Source organism: Colobus angolensis, unplaced genomic scaffold (genome assembly GCF_000951035.1).
Source record: "Colobus angolensis palliatus isolate OR3802 unplaced genomic scaffold, Cang.pa_1.0 Scaffold55, whole genome shotgun sequence".
Lineage (NCBI taxonomy): Eukaryota > Metazoa > Chordata > Mammalia > Primates > Cercopithecidae > Colobus > Colobus angolensis.
The window spans coordinates 6,259,010-6,285,684 of NW_012119043.1; the positions used below are offsets into that span (position 1 = coordinate 6,259,010).

Genomic DNA, 26,675 nt, shown 5'->3' on the forward strand with positions numbered 1-26,675 from the left:
ACATGATTGGATGTGAAAGGGAATAGAGGAGGGAAGAATCACTATATAGACATTTGGCTTGAGATATCAGGTCAATAGCCATGCAGTTTTCCAAGATGAGGAACAATGGCAGAGGACCAGATTTCTGTCGGGAGGATGGGCTGTTCACAGTACTTTTCAAGATATCTTAGGTTTTGGATGTCTTTAAGATCTCTCAATGGAAATATGGATGGGAGTATAGAGCTTATGGAGAAAGTTGAATCCGAATATAAAAATGTGGGAGTAATCAGTGGTCACAGGACTGAGTAAAATAAGCTAGGTAGAAGAGTACCATAAGCTGAGAACTGACTCCAAGGCCCTCCATCTATCCACCACCACCAGCCATCCACTCTTTCATCTAGCTATCCTTCTACTCATCCAAAAATGCTTAGTATCACATGATATACTGGGTGTTAGGATTTAAAGGTGAACAATTTTATGGCCCCTGTTTTGGAAAAGCTCACATTCTAAGGAAAAGTAGCACACCTAAAAATGTAGTAAAGCTTGATGCATGATATTATAGAGATGTGTACATGGGGCTATGGATCGTGGAGAAATCAACTGTCAACTATGCTCCTGGAGGAAGCTTGGAAAGACCAAGAAGAAGTTTATCTTTAAAATAGAACGTAAAAAAGAATTAAGCATTGATAAGGAGACCAGCATTCCAGGAAGAAAGAACAGCTCCAGCAAAAACATGGGAGCATGAGAGCTCATGGTGTCCTTGGGGAAGGGCAAAAATATCTTTGATTCAGATGCAGCATAAGATGCATGGTAGAAAGGGGTATGGCAGAGGTTGGAATGGCTTTGTGCACTATGGCAAGGAATTGGGCTTTCCCTGTGGGCCATGGGGGACCAAGCTGAAGGTTTTAAGTTAAGGAGAGGTGGAACTAACATTGTCAGATTTGGGTTGTAGAAATGTCACTTGATCTGAAGATGGGGGTTGTCAAACCAAATTCAAATCTGCGTTTAGTGAAGAGAGACTTTATTCAAAAGGATTATTGCAGAGGGAGAAAGGGATTCTTGCAATAGAGGAAGAGGGCCTATTGCAATCGGGAGAATGCTCTGACAATAGATTTGCAGGCATCTCAGGGTTAGACAAAAGGGTTTCTCTTTTACGCGGAGGAGTAAACAAAGCTAGAAAGAACAGGGTACAGGAAAGTGAGATGAACAGGAGAGGCACAATTGGTCAGAAGGTGAATAGATGGGGAATTTAAGACTTGCCTATTCCCAGGAGGAGCTGTTAGGGAGAGGTTTTAGGCTGGCTCGGGCTAAGGTTTGGCCAGAGTTCAAGGACCTGGAGAAGGAGGGAAGCTTAACCATTTGATTAACAAGCATTTTGTTCCAGCTGATCAGTAGGGATCAACATTTCAGTTAATCATTTATGAGGCAAAGAATAGATATTGGGAGGGCATGTGTCTGGCCTTGGTATGGGTAAACAAGTGGGAGCATCTGTGAGTCTTACCTAAGTCATATAGGTAAGACTCCTGTTCTTGCCACTCCTGTTCATCTCACTTTCCTATACCTTGTTCTTTCTAGCTTTATTTACTTCTCCCTGTAAAAGAAAAACCCTTTCACCTAACCCTGAGATGCTTGCAGACTTATTGTCAGAGAATTTTCCCTATTGCAATAGTTCCCCTCCCCATATTGCAAGAATCCCCTTTTCCCTCTTGCCATAAGGGTGCTTCTTGGTAAAAGTCAACATTATCAGGGTCAAGGCTACAAGCACAGGAACTGCACAGGAAGACAAGATCTAAATGGGACAGTGGCTAAGCTTTTGGTTGAAATCCTGAAGCCAAGCTAAGAATTGTCCTGAATTCCGTGCCTCCCTCTACCCTCTCCCCTTGCCAAAGTGGGGAACTCAAGTTATTTCCCCTTTGTATAAACGTTAAGCCTGCCTGAAACATTAGCAATTGACATGGTTGAGGTATTTGTCCCCTCTAAATCTCATGCTGAAATGTGATCACCAGGAGTTGGAGGTGGGGCCTAGTGAGATATGTTTGGGTCATTGGGACGGATCCCTCATGAATGGCTTGGTGTCCACCCTATGGTAATGAGAGAGTTGTCTATTAGTTCATGAGAGAGCTGGTTGTCTAAAGGAGCCTGGCATTTTTCTCTTGCTCTCTCTCATCATGTGACACACTGGCTCCTCTTCCCTTCCGTCATGACTAAAAGTTTCCCGAGGCCTCACCAGGAGCCAAGCAGATGTGGGTACCATGCTTGTACAGCCTGCAGAACAATGAGATAAATAAACCTCTTTTCTTTATAAATTATCCAGCTTCAGGTGTTCCTTTATAGCAATGCAAAACAGACTAACACAGTGATGCTTACAACAGTAGCAACAATGACAGCAACAAAGACTACAACTCAATTTCTCATTTTCATATCAATTGGCAGAAATTATCTTTATTAGAAAAATGAAATTTTCCTGTATTTACATTTTTACACCATATGACCGGGCACTTCTGTTGCCTCAGGAGTTATGTACATATCAGTTTGCACACACATGTCAATCCCCATTCCTTAAAACAGTTGATAACACATTGAACAAAATTAAAAGACATACTACAAGAAGACAACCATAGTATATACTTCCTCTATCATAGAAAGGTGTTAAGCAAACATGTAATTTTGTAGCTATGCTTGGAAATATTTAATACAGTTATTAGCACTTCCTCATGCAGTGGATTAAAACATGACAGATATAAACTGCTGCAGTTGATCAGTGAACATTAATTCCCAAATGAAGACCATTGCATAGAGCACACAGCTTGCTTTGAGTTCCACCATACAAGAGATCAAGTCAGTTCTGATGTGGGTTTTGGATTCTGTTTGAATGTAGCTGTGAACAGAAACCCTGTGCATATGGAGTTCAATCGTAACCATATTGGATTAAAAATGGACTCAGACATAAACCTGGATAGCTGCTTAATTCAATAACTTTCTTGCAGGCAATGACCAGCTTGTGTATTATGCAACGAGTCTTATTATTAATACATGAGTGAAAACTGAATCATTTATCCTCTTTTTCTGTCTGAGAAGGCCATTATTTATAATTTTTATGATCTAATTCTTATTCAAGCCACCAAGAAACTCACCTTATTCTTTCTGAACATTCAGCTTGAAATATATATGCTCTACATAAACACATACATATAAACATTCTGGGGTGATACAAACTATGGTGAATTCTGCCAATTAATTCAGCAGGTTTATGCTTTTAAATGTGTTTTGGCAGGGGAATGAACAAGATTAAGATTCATAGTTAAAAAACAACTGGTAAAGAAATCTTTGGGAACCCTCAGGTTTGGAAGGCATCTGAGCCACATCTAACTATGCCATTGCTGTGTCAAGCAGTTTTCTGCATTTTCTATGAAAATGTTATTCTTGAACTTATATCTTAAGTAGGCAATTAGCATCCCTTCCCAGTGAAAAATTTGGGGAACACGAATGTTAAAAGTTCCACTTTCATCTTTTCGTATTCATCAAAATTTTCCAAAAAGATCACCTGGATTTGGCTCAAATTAGAGGGCTTTATCTTTTGTTTTTAAACTAAAACATTTCTATAAGTGGTCATGACCCCAGAGCTGTGTCTACAAACTTAATAAAGACTTTAAAAAATTTTTAAATATTTAAAAAGTCAGTGCTGTTCATTCACTTGAATTAGCTTGACTGAGAATGGAAATAATTCAGTAAGTCTTAGGCGGCTAATGTAGAAACTTCGATTGAATCCAAAAGGCTATGACTGCTTTTCATGGAAAAAAAATGACAATGTTTTTGTATTTCTGGACCTTTGCTCTTTGCTCAGTTATCAATAGTCTTTGATTTGAGCCCTTTAAAACTTGAAACAGCAAAATGTCAGATCAATGGGAGGCATTTAAAATGCTAAAGACAAACTCATGTTTGCTGGAGAACAATTAACCTTATTAATTTAAAAGGCAGCTGTGGTATTGGCTATGTTATGTTAATATCCTATTGAGGGTTCATCTTAAATCTTTCCCAAAGGTATAAAAGAGAATTAACTGGAAGAGGTCATGACCCAGGGCTAATGAAGAATGTTCTAGGACTGCAAAAATGCAAACTCATTGTTTCACTGACACAGTAAGTAAGAGAGAGTTATGAGTGATAATCTCAGTTTTGTCTTCTGTGTTTCTGCAGACTGCTGACACCTTATCTGAGGAAGTTAATCTGAGGAATGACTTCATTTTAAGCAATTTAGTTCTGGTTCCCTGGAGAGTTGCATGCTTTGAAATACAACCCCCAGAGAAGAAATGCTATTGGTCAAATTGTTCTTTGGAGTGCTCCATTTCTACATAGTTCAACATTTCAAGGAGAACATTGTCATGCACTTGTAGACCCAACAACAGGATCTCCAAATAACAAATAATAATCTTTCTGTCTTAAAAGGCTTTTTACTGCCAGCTTGAAAGATGAAACAGCTGAGAAATTTTTTCTCAGAGACTAGCACTTAACTTGCATTAAGTTAGCTAACCCTCCAGAGAATTCATGGAGACTCCCAGAAAGACATTCCTTCAAATCCCCCCTAGTGTCCTCATCCATCAAATGGGCCTAATGCACCCCTCACCTCCCAGTAAATATAAATGCCAGGAAAGAAATGTGGCTTAGAACACGGAGAGGGGGGAATGCAGGAAAGGCAGTGTGTGCTCAGCGGCATGCCTGCAGAGTACGTTAAATACTAGGCCATTCTGGGTACCTGTAAAAGCCCGGTGGAAGCATTCCAATTCAACACTCTTCAGTGGGACAGAATAACCATCACTATCCTAAAGCTAAGTGAGCAGCGAATTATCTCTAAGACAATTTGGAAAAGAAAAAAAAAAGACCAAGAAGGAAAACAACAACTTTTTAATAGCTGGTCCTCAAACATTCTGACTACCAAAGCTCTCCATCATTCATGCAGAAACTCTATGTCCTATTCCCTGTCCCACCTCTGAAACTCATTCTGTCTGCCTGGCAAAGATAACCAAACATACAAATGAAACAGGAGGAACAGTCAACTTGCAAATAATATCACCTCTTTGAACAGGGGTCACAATATTTAGGAGGACTTTAATGGAGGGCCACATGGCTGTGTGTGTGTGCATACCCACACACATGAGCATGTACTATGTACATATGTTTAATGGAATTAGCCCTGATGTTGAGTGATAAAAAGATGAGACACTAGGAAAGAGATATTTAAGATTAGGCACATGCTAAGTAGAGAAAATAACTCCCCAGGAATTTTTTTTAAATGCTGAGTGCAAGCATATGAAACGGAGACACAAACAGTGTTCAAGTCTCAGAAGGAACTATGAACAGAGGTGAGATCCCCAGACGTTCTCAATACACCCAAATCAGGCAATAAGGGGTAAGACCCTAACAAACTTCCCTGTCACAGAGGCTGACACTCAAGGGTATAAGCCCAGGAACCTCAAAAGAATAGACCTCTCTTTCTGACTTCTATTCTGATCTCCCTGAAGGAGATCAGGCACTTTGAGAATATGGCTAACATTAGGGATTTACTAATTCTAGTTACTGATGAGGCTGAGAAAAACCTAAGCCTCAGTTTCCTTATCTGTAAAATGGGAGCAATCATATTTATCTCTTAAGGTTATTTTGAGGATCACTTTCTAGGGTATGCCTAGAATATTGCCTACACTCAATTTAGATATATTTTGATATTCTCAAATTCAGGTGCAGATCCATGGCAAGTACTTGCGATAAGCAGAAAATATAACATCCCAAGAATGCACAGAATGGGATGGACAGAGTGACAAAACTCCCTCTCCACCTCGCCATCCTTCCTGAAATACACCTATATTCCTTTCCCCATCTCTTTGCCCCATTTTCTCTCTAGGGAACCTGATGCTTTCTCTTTTGTCAGCCACAACAGTAGGCACTTGGAACTCGATAAAGAATTCTCCCTCCACCCTTCCCTGATACCTTCATACCCTGGTCTATCAAAAGGGTTCTTCAAACGTCAAAAACAAAACCAAACAAAAAAGCTTTAGGGAAATGCTTCATCTTTTTACATCATGGTCTATTTTCTAATCCTTTGGGGAATTTTTTCAAACTTTTCTTGAGGCACATGTCATAACACAAGGCTGGGAGGAGGCAAGATTTGGCAAGGGTTGGAGAACTGGCTGGAACCAGACCCAAGCCTTCCTGTGCAAAATTGTAGGAGTGTGAGTGTGTTCACCTGGTTAGCAGCTCCTGGGTCTCCTAAGCACGTTATTGGAAGATTAAAATAAATCAAGTGCATTTCCAGGAGCACTAACTCTATCCTCCAGAGTTACTTAAAGGTTTAGGGAGGGACTTTAAAAAAAAAAAAAGTATGCTCATAGAATCAGATTTTTTTTTCCTGGCTACAACTTTAGTTGTCATTTCTAATTTTTGCTGTTTAGTCTCTGTTTGCATTTCACGGGTCCTTGGTTATCATTTGGATTAGAGAACTGAACTTCTAAACCATAAGCTACTTATGGGAAGAGACTATATTTTGTTTATTTTGCATCCCCTCCCCCACAATCCCAAACTGGCTTTCAAAGTAAAGTGGACATTCAGTGAAATCCTACTAGCTGGTCAATGTGCTTGCTTCTTCCTCAGTGCATGGTACATAGAACTCAATTATTTCACAATATCCCTGTTGATTCTTCCTAAGGAGACGGTCTCTGAAAAAAGTTTTCTCTCTTCTAGGAACTTTAACACAGGGATTGTGAGGGAGTTTAAAGGAAAACAAAATTCAAAGAAGCATGGGAGCATGGGTAGGTCTTTCTAGGGCAAGAGGTGAAAATAAAAGAAAAAAAGAAAAAAAAAGAAAAAAAAGCCAGGGCAGCTTTATGGGGATCTCTGGCTCTTATTCTGGAAGTAGTCAGGAGTGTCCCCTAGAAAGAAACCTAGAAATAAGTCAGCCCGGTCAGAGAACCGAGCCAGAAATTGAACCATGTCTTGGATCTAATCCTCGCTCTGATACTCTAACTTGATGATCTTAAACAGGCAACTGCCCATTTGTAAACTTCATTTTCTCATCTTTCCTCCCCTTCTCCTAACTTTTGGTGTGGTTCTACAAACTCTCTTTTTCTAAGACCCTTCTGGGCAGGCACTTCTAGCTAATACTATACTGAAAGCACTGCTGGGCACAGAAAGAGTGCAGGTGAGGAAAGGGGATAAGGTATTTAAATAGGAAATCTATGCCCTTTGACATGTTTAAGGAAATTCATACACAAGTCCATATCGGCATTGTCTTCAGAAGCAAATGCGAGCAGAATAAATTCTATACCCCTCATCCCAGAGTTTTGTTTTTTAAAGAAGGGGCCAAGAACACCAACACCCAAATTCTACTTAGGCTCTGTCATCCTCCCTACAACTGAGATTAAAAAAATACAGTGCCCTCTCTACAGAAATATCCTCCCATAAAAATAACCAGAATGGGTTTTCCATGTGTTAATACCATCATCACCATTTAATTTTTAACATAAACTTTACAATATGTACAATTTTATTTGGATAATACACTTATGTGTGAATGGTAGAAATCAAGCATGTATATTATATACATGTGTACACAAGCAGTTGTATTCACAGGATAAGTGCATTTGATCATGTCTGATCCGTATCAAGTGGCAAGCTGACCTCATCTGATACAATTAGGTATGAACACAGTACAATGTGTAGGGATTGAATGGGAAACAGTAACTGCATATTGGGAGAACTTTTCAAGTATAGACCCCACATCACTTTCAACCCTGTTCACCAAAAAGAGATGGGGTATCTGGGAAGGTCTAATTGTGTCTCCAGTGAAAGTAAACAGTACTTTTGGAAGGAAAATTGCCTTTACAAGGAACCCTTCACTCATTAAATATCAACCAACACATTTAGCTTCCACCTACTCGAACTTCTTTTCCTTTGAGTCCAATTATGTCTACTATAGCCGTGGTTAATACAAACAGGCTCCATTTCAGAAACAACGCATGTCCCCTTTTCAAGGATTCATGCACGACAGTTATGCACAAAGAAACAGTACAGGAATGTGCATAATGCTAACGAATATATCCAGCTCCTCTGTAAGGTATTTTAGATTTCTCAAATTAGTGTTTATTTAGGTCTTAAACTGCAAGGGATTTCAGTACAAGGTACTTATCTATATGACAACTGATTATGAAAGCTGCACTTTTTAGATTTAAAGGAGATACATTTTTAATCACCATTTAATTAACATCAACTTTTTTTTTTCTTTTTCATTAGCAATTCTATTTGCAAATAATTCAGGGCGTTTGTCATTTCCTGAGAAGGATGAAGAATATTAAATACACATCAGTGGTCGACATATCAAATAGAATAAACAATGTGTGACTATATGACAGCCGTGGATCTTTTGACTAATTAACTGCTTTGGCTAGAGTCCCATTTAAGTGAAACTATTTCATTTGTAAACAAGGTGTAATTTTCTTTTTCTTCTCCCCAGAAAATAAGCGTGAAATGATTTGACAGATTTTGCCGCAATGGGTGAATTTTAATGCTTTCACTAGAAAAGCTGAATACGAAGACTCTCTGGCACCCTGGGAATCAGGGAAGAGAAAATCAAGAGTAATCTGTGGATGCCCAGTCATGGTGCTGGGCAGACAGATAAATAATGCACAGAGATTTGCAGAGGACATAACAGTAATGTGTGGTGAGATTATAATCCTGCATGTCTCCCTGGCAGAAAGATAGACCTATAGGGACTTGCCAGCTCAGAGCATTGAGACTATAAGTGGTCTAAGAACCTGCAGATGTAAGGATGATGAAACTCATCTTCCAGAAGCAGAAAGGTTTCTTAAGTACAGTTCATGCTCTAGAAAACTCTCTCACCCAGAGTATTTTAAATTGGTTGCATGTGCATGCTATTACCCTTGGACAGAGACCCAACCATCTGCATTTAAGTGTACCTATCTGAGGACCTGTTGGGTCCTTCTCAAGTGGGAAAAACCAATTAGAATTAACCAAATATCATTATGGATGCCAGTTCTGACTTAAGCCAGCTGAAACTCAGGCATTTGTGTTCAGAGATTTGGGCTCCTTGCCATCCACAAATCTAAGACCTCAGAGCTGGGATATGTTACAGGAATCTTCTGTGATGGATCCATAGTCTAGGGCTTCCTATTTAATTCTTGTTACTTCTCATACTGTGGTTTCCATTCACCACTGGACGTTACATTCCCGATATTCTTTTTGCAAAAACTGAACTTAGATGACCTTTGAATAACTCTATATCTTTTCCTTAGAAATTGACCATCTGATCAGTAGTTGATTTTTTTTTTCTTTTTTTCTTTTTTTGCTTGGGATCATCACATTGAAGAGTCAATGAATTAGTAGAGAAGGGAAACCATAAACTTTGTGTAGCATAAAATTTCTGATTATTTATTTAATAAAAACACTTTGGGTAGTAAAAAGAATATAGATTTTTTTCGCAACATTACTGTTGATTATTCCAAAGGCCACATTTTCAGTTTCTTTATCCAGAGATGTATGTATGGGGTTAATAGCAGAAATAATGCTGCTATTAGGGGAAGGCTTTTTCACCGATTAAGTCAATCCAAGTGTAACTCTCAGCCTCCCTGGAGGTCTCTGTGGCATTTGGCAGCCCTCTGGGTTTAGAGGACACCAGAGGAAGACAGAAAGCCTCTTCGGCTTGACAACAAATCACTCTTCTGTGTTCTGGAGAGACTTTTTAATTCATTCATGTCAAAACATCCCAGACTTGTGAGGAAATGGAGGTGATCCTTGCTGGGGTGGATAAAGGTTTGGAATGCAGTGGAAGGGCAGAAGGTAGAAAGGGCTAAAAGGCTACACAGTCAGGGAAATTCAGATTTAGGATCAGAAGTTGGGATGACTATTCCAGGCCCTTCGATCCAGGCTTCTCCATGGCTGGGTCTTGGGACAGCAGAGATAGAGCATCCGGGAAATCAAATGTCATTTTCAAGCATATGCATCCCCAAGACCTAGTCAGCCCCCTTCTGCCTTTCAAAATGAAAGGAAGCTCCTCTCACCCACTGCCTCCCTCTGTTCTCTACCACTGACCCAGAAATTTATTGCAACCACTTTTCATCATTATAGGAACACTACAGGTCAGGTGTACTTTTCCCAAGATGGAGCTATTCCATGCATCCTTGAGCTTTAAGAGAATCATTCCTGGCACTTGCCCACATGCAAGAAAATAATACTTACAAAAGAGAATGCACACCATGAGGAGAAGAAACGCGATAATTTTTCAACCTGCCACTTTCTCCCTTTCTTCAAGAACGTAAAGCAGAATGCAGGAGGAAACCAGGAAATGGTCAGGCGAGTCTACATTAGCTTAGTGTTTCCGTAGCATGGCCCGAAACAGACTGAGGTCTTCTGCAAACACTGATGGCTAGTTATCCCAAATACATCAAAAATACTCATGTACATGAAATACACTAATTAACAGAGTAGAACTATATAAAAGGTTTAGTTAATATTATTTGCTGGTTTTATGGTATTTAATTTTTGAACTAGAAAATTCTGATCTGATAAAGTGTCATAACATAGCAACTATCTTGTCAGGGGCACTTTTTTTTTTTTTTTTTTTTGTGGCAGGCACTGTGCTAACAGGCTCCCCATGCATAAGTATTCCCCTCTCTGTCTCTAACTTAAAAAAAAATGGGTATCATTTCATGTCATATATGCACAGGTTTGAGTAGAGTAAGAATGGGATAATGCAGGTGATTCAGAAATGACAAATGCTTTGGGGAATTTTTCCTACATCTCTGCTGGAGCTATGAAGTGGTTTGCCACCAACAGAGAGAACAACTCGGGAGAAATCACTTGTCTCACTAAAGTCTATATCCACAGTTTGGAGGATACTCAGGGTAGATCCAAGAGTGTTTCATGTTTTGAAGGCTTTTCATTTGAGGAGGTTGGGATGGAAGTGAGTGTCCAACAGAATTTCTGTATGTGAAGGAAGATAAACCTAAAACCATGCTAGCCTTCGGCAGACAGATGGCATTGTACTTCTTACAGATCACAGTACACATACGGCTGTTGGTGCATGTCACCACATTCACAACTCTGGGACAAGCGATACACAGCTAATTGGACACCACCATGGCTGTTTGGAAACGGAACGAGTTATGGTTACTCTGGGAGGGAAGGGGCAACAGATACTATACAACCCTGAGTCATCACCAGAAGGGAGGAAATGCAAACTTACGTACATAGGCGTCTTCGGGATAAACTACAATGGCCACTGTGTCACAGACAGAAGATCCACACTTAGATCTCGGAGACATAAATGTGTTAGTTTATGCAGCTCTGAACAAGACCATCGAAGCCGAGGGTGAGAGAAACACACATCAACATCCAAAGAGATTCCTGTAGCTCTCTCCACCTGAGGGTCCCTCGGGCCTTTGGCTCCAGATGTGTCTTGGAAATGAACTATAATGAAGGTAGCATAGTCACCACAAACACACTGATTTGCTATTCTTTGGGGGAGCCTGGACTTCTTGGGGTGAGCCTGGGCTGTGATGGAAGGCATAACGAGAAAGCTGAAACTGTTACGAGCCACACATCCTAATCTCTTGCACATGTCAATCTCACTACAGTGCAGATGCATTCTTAACTGTTTTTATTTTGTCTGTGTCAGGTTTACATGCATACCATATTGCTTATTCTGAATTAGAGAAACCATTAGGCATTTCTGATGAGAAAATTACATGGTGGACTGACCTTAATGGAATTTGGAATATAGGAAATCATAACATCACCACTGGCATCCAATGCATCATTATTGCCATCATACCCAGTAGGCATATCCCGGAGACTTGCCCTTATGTAGTTAGTTATTTTTGGTTAAGGACTCACCATGCTCAGCACACACCTCACAAGATTCCTTGAGTGGAAGATTATGGCATGAAGCCATGTGCAAAAGAGCCAACAACAACAAAAAAATACCTCCCTACATCTTCTTCCTCTTAGCAGGGCACTATTGGACGTCCAACATTTACCCTCCAGAACGTTGGCCATTATGCATGTTTCCCTATGGATAAAACATTAATGGAAGTTTTTTAAACATCAGATTCGATACTAGGCATTTTCTTGTACACGCGTCTATTGCTGCAGGAATTTAAAACCCTGGGGGTAGAGTACATATTATTCTTATTTGCAGCATAAGGCATAACATGCTCCGAAATATACACATCATTGTGGCCCCGACTGTCCCTGGAACAGTACGATGCCGTTGACCTCAAGGACGACCGAAGATAGCTGTCATTCACCGCCTGGGATGGCAACGAGTGTTTGTAAGGGTCCGAGGGGCATCTCCCAATAACCAAGCGTTGGTCATCCCTGTGGGAGTGGAGGAAAGGGTTATCGGAGGTGTGGTCTGGCAAGAGAGACTTGCTCCTCTTGCTGTCCTCCAGACCTTGGGGGAAAAGGGAGCTTTTGTTCCCCGAGAGTTTGCTTGAGGGGACACTAAACAGGCTGCCGTAAAAATTTCCCTCCAGAAGCCGTTCCCTGTCCTTGAGGCTTATGCTCCGGGAGGGCCTGCTAAGGTCTAGCTCCCTAGGTTTGTCGACAATGTTATCGTAGGAATGCTGACGGCTAATCCTTAGCTTGTTCTTTTGTAATTGAAGGGCATTGTTCTGTGCCCAGTCCTGCTGGTAGACCTGCTCCCGGGTGGCTGGGTTACCTGTCTCCTGAAGCATCTGGTCTTCATCGATGTCATAGAGGTTCCCCATCCGCAGGCAGGCATCGCACTTGAAGGGGGACCTCATGGTGAAGTGGCCTGAATAGGTGGGCAGGTTGGAAAGGCAGCTTCTGCAGTGCGTGGAGTTCTGCCGGTATCGCTCGCTGGTCTCGCTGTGTGGGGAACCCTTGTCTTTCAAGGTGAAGTGCTTGGAGTAGAGTTTATACTGCTCGTTGTCGGGAGGCCCCTCTTCCTTATGCAAGGGCTTCCGGTTCATTGGCAGCGTGGAGTCCCCCTTGCGGAAGTTTTCACTGTGATCCTGGTAGGGGTCTGGGAAGTCCACGTTCTCGGGCAGGGTCACATTTTCAACAAACTGGGGTGGATCTAAGTGGAAACCAGGCTCCTTCTCACCATCAATAGTGTAGATCTTGTCTCTGGGGGAGCTTGATTTGGTTTTCAGGTAGGTGCGCTCGACCTCGCTACAGTCCTTGGGGTATTTGGAGGCCACTGACCTTTTAAAGTTGTCCTTGGTTTTGTGGTTCTTACTGTTGTCAGGTTCCCTGTGGCACGTGGCCCGATTTGACGTTTCTGAAATGTCAGAATGGGCCATCTCTTCTGGAAGATACCTAGGGCTCTTTAGAGAGTGGGTCCTATTCTCTGCTGTTCCCTCATCCCTCTGGGAGACTGGATTCTGGGATAGTGAATCCTGGCGTATGGAATCCATGGATTTCTTCCAAAGTTGCCGGGGTCTAGAGTTCACTTTGGATTCTGTGCTCACGGCCACCTCCACCGTGTTAGGGTTGGACTCATTGAGAGTAAGAGGATGTTGTCCCTGGAATACGTAGTTATTGAGGTTATCCTTGTGCCGGTTGGCCACAAATGTCTGGAGTTCGTTCATGTTGTCTCCAAAAATGCTCTCTTTCCCCTGAAAGGACCTGTTGTCTGAGTACATCATATTCCCCTTATCTGAAACCATGTCCATGATGAGGGAACCTCTTTGGATGAAGTCAGCAGCTCTTTTGGGTGAGTCCATTCTTGAGGAGTTCATGTTGGACATGTTGGAAATGTTTTTGGCTGACCGGAGGAGTTTTAACATGTTGCTCTGGGATCCCGTCAGATTGAAGTCTGGAGACTTCTTCTTTTCTTCAATGTGCACTCCATGAATGCAGCTGTAGATGCCCTGTAGGGGAGTAACATAAAGCACCATCAGCAGCAGCAGCAGTGAACATGAAACCACTTTGCACTTGAACTTTACCTGCAAAGATGAGATTTGTACTTCTTGCAGGAGCCCTGGAGAAACAGCGAAATTCAGTCTGAATCCTGATAATGTCTCTTAAAGGTCTGAGACAAGTTGCAAACCATAGGGTTTACCTTATTGTTCTGGCTCAAGATTAGCTGACACCTTTGCAAAAAGTCACACATGGAGTTTGAGAAAAGGTATCAACCGATGCTCATACAACTGTCAATGCCTTGGTGTCTCCAAAGTGGCATATAAGGACAGATAACTGAGCCTCCCAGCACCCGGGTCACCAATCCAAGCTTTTATTAAAGTTTCCCAGCATCATCTTTGAAGTTTAGGCACCAGAGAGTTAACTACTGACAAACACAGTCAGCATGAAAGGATCATCCACTGTTAACTCTTTTCTGGAATTACCCCTACCGTTATGCGAAAGCTAACAACCAAAGAATGTGTCCTAAGTGGCCAATCAGAAAATCTCTTCTCCATGCACACATTGATTCATCTAACGGAAAGCATGAAATTCATGTGAGACTCATCATACTCTTTTTGTGGGGATAGATATGGAAGCTTGGATAGAAGGAGTTGCAGTCTTACCATCATGTGGGGCTGGGAGCCTATCAGTGAAGCCATTGTAGTGAAAAGTAGAGCCCAAGGGATAGAGAAAGACATGGTTTGAACCCCAGGAGCCACTCCCTTGAATTTTTTTACTTAATCTACTCAATCTATTTCTTGTATGTTTGTTTGTGTGTGAGTCTATTCAACGTAGCTAGAACTGGGTTTTAGTTACTAGTCATAGTGAAGAGTTCTGGTGACAAAGTGACACCATCTTTAAATCCATCCAGGGAACTGAATGACTTAGGGGATCCTGGGCAGTCCAAATACAAGCACCTCCATCTATATGTCTCCTCATTTTCTACTCTTTCTTCCTTTTAGAAAACAATTGTTTACGTTCACTTAAAAATAGCTGTTCAACTGTTATCAAGGGAAGAGCCCTTGATTCATACCACAATAACAGGCAAAAGGACGTCTGGAACATTTTGATCTGTGGCCTACCCTGCTTCTCCCTACTCATACCCCAGATTTCAGCAGCCATACCTACAGGAAACAGTCAGATCAAGGCTGCAGGATGTGACCTGGTCTTCCCAAGGCTGACAGGGAGCCAAACTACGAAGCGGTTTGTAGGGCAGAATTGGCCGTCGCTGCTGACTTTGGCATAAACTACAGGAAAGTTTGTGTGATTAACTGTGGACTCTGATAATGGTGGCTCCATCGGTCCTCCATGGTGGGGATGAGCTCACCCTGCAGGGGTGCTCACGGAACTGTGACAGCCTCAACTCATTTGTACTGCTACATTTTTCTTGTAGTAGACAGTCTTTCTACTCCAGCCTTCAAGGAACCGTAAACACAAAAGCCTACAGTTGCAAGTTTGAGCTGCTCTTTCTCTGATCCTCTCCATCCCAGGCTTCATGGTTGGTGAAGGCCCCCTGAGGCCCAGGGCACTGGCATTACACCCTTTCCTGCCTTCCTGCAAACTTATCTGTGATCTTCTTCTATATATAATGTGTGGTTGGCTGTTTGTCCTGACACAAAATAACATCTGCCCCTGCCCTCATTGCTTCCAGAGCTGCTAGAGCATCCGGACTGTGGATGTGGAAATCTTACAAATGAGTCATGTATTTCATATAGTACAGAGTTGCTTAACCTTTTATGTTAACCTATGTTTTTCTCACCTAACCTTGTAACATAATCATCTTATACTCTGACCCAGAGGGATTCTCCCACTATGGTTGAAAATTAGTGTGACTCTATTTGTCAGAATCAGCCTAGGTCTGTGCCTTTTCTTCCTGTTAGTATCATGAAAATAGAAGTTTTTAAGATTTTTCCCCCTAAATTTGTACTTTGATTCCAACACACTCCCTTCTGCCACCTGGAGATTCTAAGAACTGCCCTCCACCCCTCCACCCTCAGAGCAACATGCTCCTGACTGCCAAGATGTGCTGGCTGTCTTTCTATTTGGAGGAGGCCCACAGAAGTGATCAGGGAGATGAGTTATGTTGCAGGAGATGAGAGGATGGCTGTTGACGGCTCTCTCTCATCCCTGGTTTTCCTGGGACACACGCAACATGGCTAAGGCAGTTCCCAGGTGTTGATCTGCCTGGTGAGACCATGGAAAAAGTCAAAGGGGTGGACCCACTCTCTACCCCAGATTGGTTGTTTGTTTAGAGATGGGGTCTCACCCTGCTGCCCAGGCTGGAGTACAGTGGGACAGTCATGGCTCACTGCAATATCAAACTCCTGGGCTCAAGCAATCCTCCTGCCTCAATGCCCTGAGCAGCCAGGGCTACAGGCACGAACCATCATGCCTGGCTAACTTTTTATTTTTTGTAGAGATGGGGTCTTGCTATATTGCCCACGCTGGTGTACCCCAGGTTTTGGTGACAGCATTCTCCAGCTGATTTGACCCATCTTCTGGAAGGGCTGTTGAGAAGAAGGAATGCATATTCCCGAATAACACGAAGAGCCAGAGGCCTGGAATCCACTAGATGTGAGTCCTGGCTCCATTATGGATTAGCTCTGTGACCTTGCATAAGCCACGTCTATTTGAGCTTCAGTTTCTGCATCTAAAAAATGGGAATTATGCCCTCCTAAGGTGGGCACTAGGGCAATGTAAAATAATGCAAACAAAGCCCCTAACACCATAGGTGGTCAGTACATGTGAGCTGGACAAGCTGCCCAGTCATCTCTGACCTTCCCTTCTTTACCATCACCTTGTCCTTTTCCCAGGAGCTTAAGCATGCAGTACCCATATGGCTGAAGCTGCAGGAAATGCATGCCACTCTCTACTGCGTAAGATTTGCTCTTGGTAGCCACTCTGACTTACTGCTTAGACAGGCAGACCAAACCCTACCTTGGGAACCAAGTAAATCCCTGGGCTAGAGTTTCTTTCTTAGTTGCAACAGCTCTGTCTTTAGTTTCTCTTCTCTATTATTTATAGATCCCAGCTACATTTTTTTTTTTTTTTTTTGAGACGGAGTCTCGCTCTGTCGCCCAGGCTGGAGTGCAGTGGCCGGATCTCAGCTCACTGCAAGCTCCGCCTCCCGGGTTTACGCCATTCTCCTGCCTCAGCCTCCGGAGTAACTGGGACTACAGGCGCCCGCCACCTCGCCCAGCTAGTTTTTTTTTGTATTTTTTAGTAGAGACGGGGTTTCACCGTGTTAGCCAGGATGGTCTCCATCTCCTGACCTCGTGATCCGCCCGCCTCGGCCTCCCAAAGTGCTGGGATTACAGGCGTGAGCCTCTGCGCCCGGACTCCCAGCTACATTGTATGGGTTGTGGAAAGAAGATGCCCTCTTGGTCCCGCAGTGGGGTCAGAGTCAGGTAAAACCAGTGCTGATGACTCAAGGTGTTGTTCCAGGAAATTTCTGTGCTCTCCTGAAGGGCGCCTGACCTCTCAGAATATTATCCGTGAGGCAATGTCCTCCTCAGTCCCTTTGAGCCTGGACCCCATCCCTGAAGCATCTGATTTCCGTTGGTCCCAATTGTGGGTTAGCATGAGGCTTTGTCCATTCTGCTCCAAGCTTCCCTCATCAGGTCTTGCTGGAAAGGCTGCCCGTTTTCATTCCCCTCATTTTTGGCCTTGCTGTGTCTCTCATGCCTCACGGAGGCAGCTCTTTTTGCTGATGACAATGAATTATTTTATTCTACATGGGAGGGAAAGCATTTTGGAGAGAAAACAAAAGTGAAGAGCATCCCACAGGCAGGATGCATTTTTGGACGTCGTAAAAGCCAAGGGCCACCGCCCTGGGAGAAGCTTGGTTCCAATGTTAAACAAACGCCTTTTTGGAGTGCTGGACTTCTCCCTCTGCAGTGCCAGGCATGCACGCTCTCTGGTGTGTACTTGCATTGCACTGTGCAGAGGCTTCCCTGGGGATGTTGAGCCTGTAAGGAGGGCTATGTAAGTCTGCTGCATGGTAATAGCTCTACATCTATTGATGTTCAACTTGCTGCAAGGAGAATAACTGGTAATAGAGAGATCCAGTTTCTGTGCAGAACCAAACCTGCCTTGGGGAGGGAGTAAATTTCAGAGCATCCAGGATCAGTGTCTTTAAGAAGAAAAAAAAAAACTTAAATTCTGGAGTAGACTAAAGCCTGCAACCCAACGCTGCATAAACAGACTAGTTCCCTCTTTCACATCTTTTTCTAGTGTGATAGATGAAGTGAGATGTTTCCTGTTGCTTTAAGGAAACATAAAGTAAAACCATAAAGGTAACCTTTGGGGCCTCAATTTCAGGATGGATCTGGTCATGTCAACCTCAGAGGGCATTGTGAGGATTAGAAGTAACAAGTCCTCATCCACACATAACGCATAATTCATTCTGTGTCTCATGCTTGTGGAAAGTAGCTTCTTTGCCTGGGAATTCCCCACTGCAGATTTTGTTAAATAAAATGATTGTGTGTACATAATGAATTCACTTTTGTTTCCATGTGTGTTCTCTGTGCTGTGTAGGCCAACATGTAATATGACATATGTGTGAATGTCCACAGAAGACAAGCTTCAGTGGTGGCAGTAGCCCTTGACTGAAAGGAAGGTCATTTTACTTTTCTCTCTCTTTTTTTTTTTTTTTTTAAGAAACGTAGAGTTTTGCTGTGCACCACATTAGGGGCTGAGCCTATTTTGAGTACCTCTAATTAATGAGAGAGGCAGGAAAGTATCACTCAGGATGACATCTTCCTATTTAGACACAGCAGGCTGCACTTACTTGAAAAGACAAATATTATCTGGGGAGAAGGAAGGTCCCCATAAGTAGGGCTCCCTGAAACCACTGAAGCAATAATGGTGTCTGAGAGTTCCCAAGGGAGCACAGAAGTTCCCATAAAAGCACATTGCTCTTGGCCAGGTGCAGTGGCTCATGCTTGTAATCCCAGCACTTTAGGTGGCCAAGGTGGGCAGATCACAAGGTCAGGAGTTCAAGACCAGCCTGGCCAATATAGTGAAACCCCGTCTCTACTAAAAATACAAACATTAGCCAGGTGTGGCAGGTGCCTGTAGTCCCAGCTACTCGGGAGGCTGAGGCAGGAGAACTGCTTGAACCCAGGAGGTGGAGGCTGCAGTGAGCCGAGATCGCGCCACTGCACTCTAGCCTGGGCAACAGAGGGAGGCTCCATTTAAAAAATTAATACATTAATTAAATAAAATAATAAATAAAAGCACATGCTCCCCGTAAAATTTGGGGTTCTTCTCCCCTAGGGATGGAATGGCCAAAGTGCAAATTCCAGCTGATCAAGGAACTCCACCAACAATGCCTGCCCTGTGCTGCCCAGTTTGCCTTCCATTCCATCCTTTGGAAAGGAAGATATGGATTTACTTCATTTCTTAAAATGTTGATAAATCAACTTGGCTTCCTTAGTGGTGTTTTAGATAGAGGAAATGCTTTTCCAAAAACAAGCAAGATTTAGAAGTAAACGCAACAGTGTGCATTTGTTTGGTGATAATCCCAGAATCATTTGGATATGAAACGCCTTTGGTAACTGGCTGGGAGAATTAGCTTAAAGTTGGCATAATACCTAGCTCTATGCACGTACGTTGTTATTTTTAAGCAATCTATGTGTTTAGATGCCATCAAGCTAATTAGGAAATATGTATTTGCACAGAACCCGAGTTTGGAGTGCAACTGAATGGAGAAAATAAATCTTCCTCGCTAAACTAATGTGTACCTTCCAGATCTCCACAGTTCTTGAAACTAGCAAATGCTAAGAATATACAAATTTATTCTGAAGCAATTATTTGCCTTTCTCAGTAAACAATAGCACATAAAATTAGATGTTATTTATTTTTATTATACTTTAAGTTCTAGGGCACATGTGCACAACGTACAGGTTTCTTACATATGTATACATGTGCCGTGTTGGTTTGCTGCAATTAGATGTTTCTAACCAAAAAGTTTTCACCATTTTTTAAATCCTAATCAATGAAGTTCTTCCAAGGCAAAAACAAAACAAAACAAAACAAAAAACAAAGTGGGCAAATAAGAGAGATGAGTGGATGAACACATGGATGCATAGATGGATAAAATTAATGAATGGATATATAGATAAGAAGGCAGATAGATATGGATTCTGTGCTGTTGTTTATGTTGAGTTGAAGGTATACTTTGTTTTCTGCTTGATATGTGTGCATTTTCTTCTGTTACTTTACATCTGTGTTTCCTTTCATGTGCTGTTGCATTCCACATGCTCTTTGTGTTTTGTTAGATGTGGATACATATTGCACAGCATTGCAAGTAGATTTTGTTTTGTTGTGCATGTTGTGTTACAATGCATACACAAATTGTAACATCTTGCATAGCAGCATTAGTAGTGTTATACAACATACCTGAGCACTAGTGATGGAAGCCATAGGCTGGCTGTGTCTGGCCCAGTGTTAGTAAATTTATTTTAAATGGAATTAGTTACTAATATTTAAAAATGGAAAGGTTTCTAGCAAAATCAGATGACATTTTTTCTTTTTAAAAAACTAGAAGACCTGATAATATTGACCCTACTTTCCCCTAAGACAATATTCAGCAGGAGTTGAGGATGGCTGCCCGCTACTGGTAAGGCAAACATTATGCGATTGGCCACAGTCCTCAGTATTCCCTATCGTTCTCTCACTTTGATACTGAGGTTTAGCTGCTGTCTCACGTCATTTGTGCTGTTTTTTCTCAGGTCCCGCCTGCTGCACCCACTCCCATTTCCTTTCTGCCGTCCATAGACATCTAGGTTTGCAACTCCTGGCTTATGAATGCACAAAATCTGGATGCACTTTTGACAAGCCCAAAAAGGGCTGGTAAGGGGAGGAAGTGCAGACCCCACTGAGATGTCAAGAACCCACGCATTTTTCTAAACCTGCTTGTGGTGCAAGGAAGCAGCTCCCAGGGGTACTGACCCTGCTGATGGAGAAGAGCAACCCAGGCCGGTCGGAGCACACGCCCGTGAAACAGAAGCGCAGCTTCCAATAGAAGAGGTGCTCCCAGATGAAGGTGATGAGGCTAAGGGCCATGGCCGCAGCCAGCATGTAGAACACGCCCGCCATGTTGTCAATGTCCAGCTGGCTGCTCATCACCTCGTTCTTCTCATTGTGGCAGATCCCCGTGAGCCACAGAGTCTCCAGCTCCTCCATCTCACCTAGACAGGACACAACATTCACAGGCAGTGAGGACCAGAACGTGCACTTTGGGGCAGACGCTTCTGGGTTTGGAACAGACGATGTTCAACTCACAGCTATGTAACCATAAGGCAAGTTTCTGAGTTTGCTGTTCTCCATTTGGTCACTTTTTGAGTGAAGATAATAGTGATTACAAAGCCTACCTAGTATTGTTGCAGTGATGAAATTTATATATAAAAATAGAGAACATATATATATATAGCAAACAGAGTACAGCAAGGTTATTCTCTATTAATATATATTTATGTATTATATACATACATAATATATATAACTTAGTTCCTGGTTTTGGTTTCGGTTTTTGGAGTTTTGTCTTTTTTTTTGGTCATTATTATGTTTTTCTGACCTTGCTTTCTCCTACCCCTGCCCCCAACACTCACCCAAGCTTTGAACAAGACATGGGAATAAAAGCGCAGAATGTGACAACAGAAAGACTTCATTGCAATTCTGACTTCATCATCTGCTAGCCGCATGGCCCCAGAGCTACAGTTATCCTGTCTGTGAAATAGGCATAATAATAGAACTTACTTCCTCTACAGAGTTGCCATGAGGATCAAATGACATAAGAATGTGTAAAATCCCTAAAGAACCCAGATCATAGTAACTTTCATAAGTAGTATGTTTGCTACTATTTATTGTTGTGAAGAAAATGCCTAACACAGTGCCTGGCCTATGGCAATCCTCAAATATATTTCTTTTTTTTCTGTTTAGAACATTCAGGATTACTTAGAAAAGTCACACGTGAGCAGTATACTTAGAGCACAAAACTTTAATTGAAATGAGACATCCAGCTGGCTCTGAATGGACCCTTGCAAACTAAAGTATCCCCACCCCGTAACTTCAGTAGGCAATTAAATAACCAGGTGGTTTTTCCAATGGGGGAAGAAAACAGTAGGCATGCTTAGAATTATTCTCTCTCTTTTATGTGCATTTTATCCAGTTGCCATTTAGGAGAAAATCCTCTGATCTAAACATCTAGCAATCATATACTAACTGTCTAGCAATTCACTAAACTATGGTACTTAGACTATAATTCAGCCTTTAAAAATGATCTTTCAAGGACAGTAAAAATCAAGGAAGATGCATATGTTAAATGAAAAGTATGTTTTATATGTATATGTATATACATGATGTCTAAGATGTAATGGGGACATGCTGAGAAAAATTAAGGAAGTACTCTGAATGTGTATATCAATTCTTTTTGAAGAAGTCAATCACGATGATTGATTTAATATTGGTCTTTAAGTTGTGTGAAATTAGCATGTATTGTTTTTGGTTTGTTCTCATTCTTGAATGATATGGCTGAATATAAAAATCAAAGTTAACAATTATTTTTCCTTGACCTTTTGAAGATGTTAAATTTTCTTCTGATCTGGATGGCAGTTGTTGAAAAGTTGGCTAATCATCTTATTGTCGTTACTTTCTATGTAATCTATATTTTCTCTCCAGTTGCTTTTGAGAATTTCACTTTGTCTTTAGTGTGAAGTCTAGGTGTGGTTTGTTTCATTGGTTCAGCTCTGGACTTAGTATGATTTTTCAATTTGAATACTTACAACTTTAGTTCTGGCAAAAATTCACCTACTGTGCCTTTGAACATTACTTCTCCCCATCATATCTTTTTTAAAAAGTTAATAGATTTTATTTTTTAGAGTGGTTTTATAGTTACAGAAAAACTGAACAGAAAGTACAGAGATTCCCATATACTACCTCTCCCCGCTCCCTTCAGTTTTCCCTATTAATCTCTTGCATTATGGTGGTACAGTTTTTACAATTCGTTTGGGTAAATACCTAGGAGCATTATTGCTAGAATATGCAGTAAGTATGTGTTTCAGCTTTGTAGGAAACTGTCAAACTGTCTTCCAAAGTGGCTGTACTATTTTGCACTCCCATCAACAATGAATGAGAGAGCTCCTGTTGCTCCAAGTCCTCACCACCCTTATCGCTGTCAGTGTTCGTGTTAGTATTTGGGGTTTTAGCCACTCTCACAGGGATGTAGTGCTAGCTCATTGTTTCAATTCGCAGTTCCCTAATGGCATCTAATAGTCCCATCTTTTTTTTTTTCCTGAAAACTTTAAAATACTGTAGACCTTTTCCTTCTCTCCTCTAGGCTACTTACCTTGATTTAATATTTGCATTCTTTTTTCTCTCTGTGCTGCATTTGGGTGATTTCGAATAGATATATTTTCACATTAATTTATTCTTTTGTTAGTAATGTTTAGGTTTATGTTTTAATTTTATTTTAATTGTGATATTCATTTGGTTTTTTTACAGTTCTGCCTGTTCTTTTTGTCATAATATCCTACCCTTTTATGATTTTCAAAACTTTTATATATTTAATAGTTTTAAACCTCTAGTCTTTCAGATGACTCCCCCAACCCCCACCTTAGTTCTTGGGATTCGCATCCCTCTGTTTGCTGCGTGTTCTGACTCTCATGGTGGGTTACTTCCTTGTGACATCTGTAACTTTTGACCATGAGCTAATCTTCTGCCAAATTATTTTCCCTCTAAGCCCCATGGGACTCCCAAGAACACTAGGCTATAGAAACATCCCTACAGAGAGTTTCTGGGTTTGCTTCTGCCACGGTTCCATGGTTCCAGGAATTTTCAATGGATGAGTTTTTGTATGGAAAAATTTTTACTTTGATTACTACACCATTTAAGTAGCATGCATTTGAACTCACATGCTCGTTTGGGCTTTACTTTCTTACCGAGAGCTTCAAACAGATGGTAAACCTCCTTGCATTTTCTTCACTTTGATGGACAGAGATTTTCCTAGTTTTCTTTTACAGACTAAGTGACTCCTGAAAGGTCTCGAATGTATTAACCAGAAAAAAGCATACATGCTAATGAGGTTTTTTACAAAATAGGAAATCCATCCCCTTCCGAGTCTCTCACACACAAAAATGGGTGCTGGTCAATCAGTCGTGTAGGTAAAGGGATGAGAAGAGGGTATCTTGATTCAATTCCTTTTCTTCCAACAGCCTCCCATGCTTCCACACAATCACAAAGGTCATGGGAGACTTTGAAATAATATCTCACTGTCCACCAACACTATCTCAAACTCATCCAGATTTCTCTGCCCACCATGTACCTCAGACCTGCATGACTGCTCCCTCTTCTCACAAAAACACCAATGCCATTCCTTTCGAAATACAATGTGCTGTTGACTTCCCCCTCCCTTTGGAGGTATTTTGTTTTGTTTTGTTGAGATGGGGTCTCACTCCAGTCACCCAGGCTGGAGTGCAGTGGTGCGATCATAACTCCTTACAGCAGCAACTTCCTGGGCTCAGGTGATCCTCCCACCTTAGCCTCCGAAGCAGTTGGGACGACAGGCACACGCCACCATGCTGTGCTAACTTTTTGTATTTTTACTAGAGATGAGGTTTCACCATCTTGCCCAGGCTGATCTCAAACTCCTGGGCTCGAGCAATCCACCTGGCTCAGCCTCCCAAAGTGCTAGGATTACAGGCGTGAGCCACTGTGCTCAGACCCTTTGGAGTCTGTGAGGACACAAAAATGGGTCTGCTCGCTATGACTCATCAGATTCCCAGAACATCTTCCTTTCGGTGTTACCCCAAAGAAAGCCAGGTTTGTAAGCCTGTAAGGAGGACAGTCTGATGTAAGAAACATCATCTTGATTCCTTTCAGAATGTAAATAAAAAGATTTCCTTCTGCCCTTTGCCCAAACAATACCTCTTTTTAGAGGAAGTCAACCTGGTAAAGCAGACTCCAATTTCAAAAAAAAAAAAAAGAGCAAATGCACATTTCTCATTACCAATTACAGCCTGTTCCAATCATTTTCAAATCAATCATTTCCTGCCTCGTGGCCCTCTTTGACTAGTGTACTGAACTGTAGTTCAAATACTTTCTTATTTCATTTTTAATTTACTCAAGTATATTGTAATCTCCTGGAGGGAGATCAGGGACCATGTTTTATGGTTTTGATATTTTTCATGGCCTGCAGCACGTAGTGAGCATTGAATCCATATTTTCTGTTTCTGTTTCTTTTCTTATATCCCCAGGCTTAAATTGGGCAGCATTGCAGAAGTGTTCAAATTTGTTTAGTGAGTTATTCCGCCATATAAATAGATGGAATACAAAGCAAAGGGGAACTTGCAGTGGGCTTGAGAGTAAAAGGCTGGGAAATGTGCATCCTTTAGGTAGGGTGAAGCATCAAATGTCATTTTTCCAAGGAGTGGCTCTATGATATTCATTCTGCTGTCAGTTTCTCCTATTAAAAAGGCTGTGATCTTGTGAAGCAGAGCTGGTAAATGGGACAATTAAATCTCTTTCCTGAGGCAGACTCATTCTTGCTGGGAAGACACAAGCTAAATGCTCTCCTGGGAACAGATGGAGCCTGGGAAGTTTTGGGGTTGCAGTCAAACCACACTGCCTTTGTCTCCCCACCGGGGAGGACTGGTCCCCACGTAATGCTCAGAGCCCTCTCCTTTTGTGTTTCCACCTCCTCCAATGACAGTAAGCTCATGCACATTTGCAGAACTTCTTTGTGCCCATGGGAACTTGCACCTGTTCTTTCTGTATCTGTTTTCAGGGGAGATGTTTCCAGCCACAAGTATCTCTGCCAACCACTTAGTTCTGCACCATCCTGAGGAAAGCTATAAGTTCAGTAGAAGGAGCAAGGTGTCAAGGTCACTCTTTTCCTAATGCTTGCAACATTAAAAGACAGAGTAATAGAGTTTCAGGTGTCAACCGTCAGAGAGATGCAGAATCTAAAAGGGAACAGGCAAGAATAATTGAGGCAGTGTTGTGTGTGTCTCCAGCTTGCTTCCATTGGCTGCTTGGGTGAGTCTGTAAGAAGGCTGCTTAGACAAAAGGTACAGACAGGATGCAGACAGTGCAGGAGTTTATGCCATTACCCATCCACCCACTGGCAAGGAGGAAGCCAGGGGTTTTATATTTGTAAAAAGGAATGAAAGAAAATTCAACTAGATACTGTCCAGCAAATTACAAGAAAGAATGTTTCAGGTAGAAAACACTAGAATGAGGTATAAAAGAAAGCACCTTTCCCTGAAGATTTTGGGAAGCACATCCAATCATCTGGTAAGGTCTTGATAGTAACATGGAGGTATACTACAGTCAATATCTGAGTCAGATGGCCTGCATTAGACTCTTGCCTTCCACATGTACTGGCTCTTTGATAATGGTCCAGCCACTCTACTTAATCTATCCAACTACTCATCCATTCATGTATCTATTTTTCTATTTAACAAAATTATATAAAATAGACTGTCCTTCAGGTACTATACTAGAGTTTTAAAAAATTAACTCATGTAACCTTAATGTGACTGGTCTATTTTACAGATGAGGGCACGCAGGTGCACAGAGGTTAGAATTTGCTCAATCACTCTAAGCTTCAGTTTTAATATCTAGAAAATGGGAGTACAACAGTATTTATCTTATAGGAGCTTTGTTAGAATTAAATGATGTTGCATACATACAGTGCCTGGCATACACTAATTACAAAATAAGTATTTCTGGAGATATTATTATTGCCTGAAATCAGGGAAGCTGGC

At 41.7% G+C, this 26,675-nt stretch overlaps 1 protein-coding gene across 4 annotated transcripts in view; it reads right to left on the reverse strand.

Annotated features, from left to right (window-relative positions):
• Nucleotides 1–9,320: 9,320 nt before the first annotated feature.
• Nucleotides 9,321–26,675, reverse strand: part of GRIN2A (glutamate receptor, ionotropic, N-methyl D-aspartate 2A) — a 434,662-nt gene continuing 417,307 nt past the window's right edge. For 2 of the 4 annotated variants that reach the window (XM_011961386.1, XM_011961385.1), the window contains 2 exons: nucleotides 20,863–21,101; nucleotides 9,321–13,877 (listed from right to left, as the gene is read on the reverse strand). In XM_011961386.1, the coding sequence (XP_011816776.1) occupies nucleotides 12,078–13,877; nucleotides 20,863–21,101 (2,039 nt within the window). In that variant the 3' untranslated portion in view covers nucleotides 9,321–12,077. The remainder of the gene's footprint in view (nucleotides 13,878–20,862; nucleotides 21,102–26,675) is intronic. The other 2 variants (XM_011961388.1, XM_011961387.1) reach the window with 2 other exon arrangements.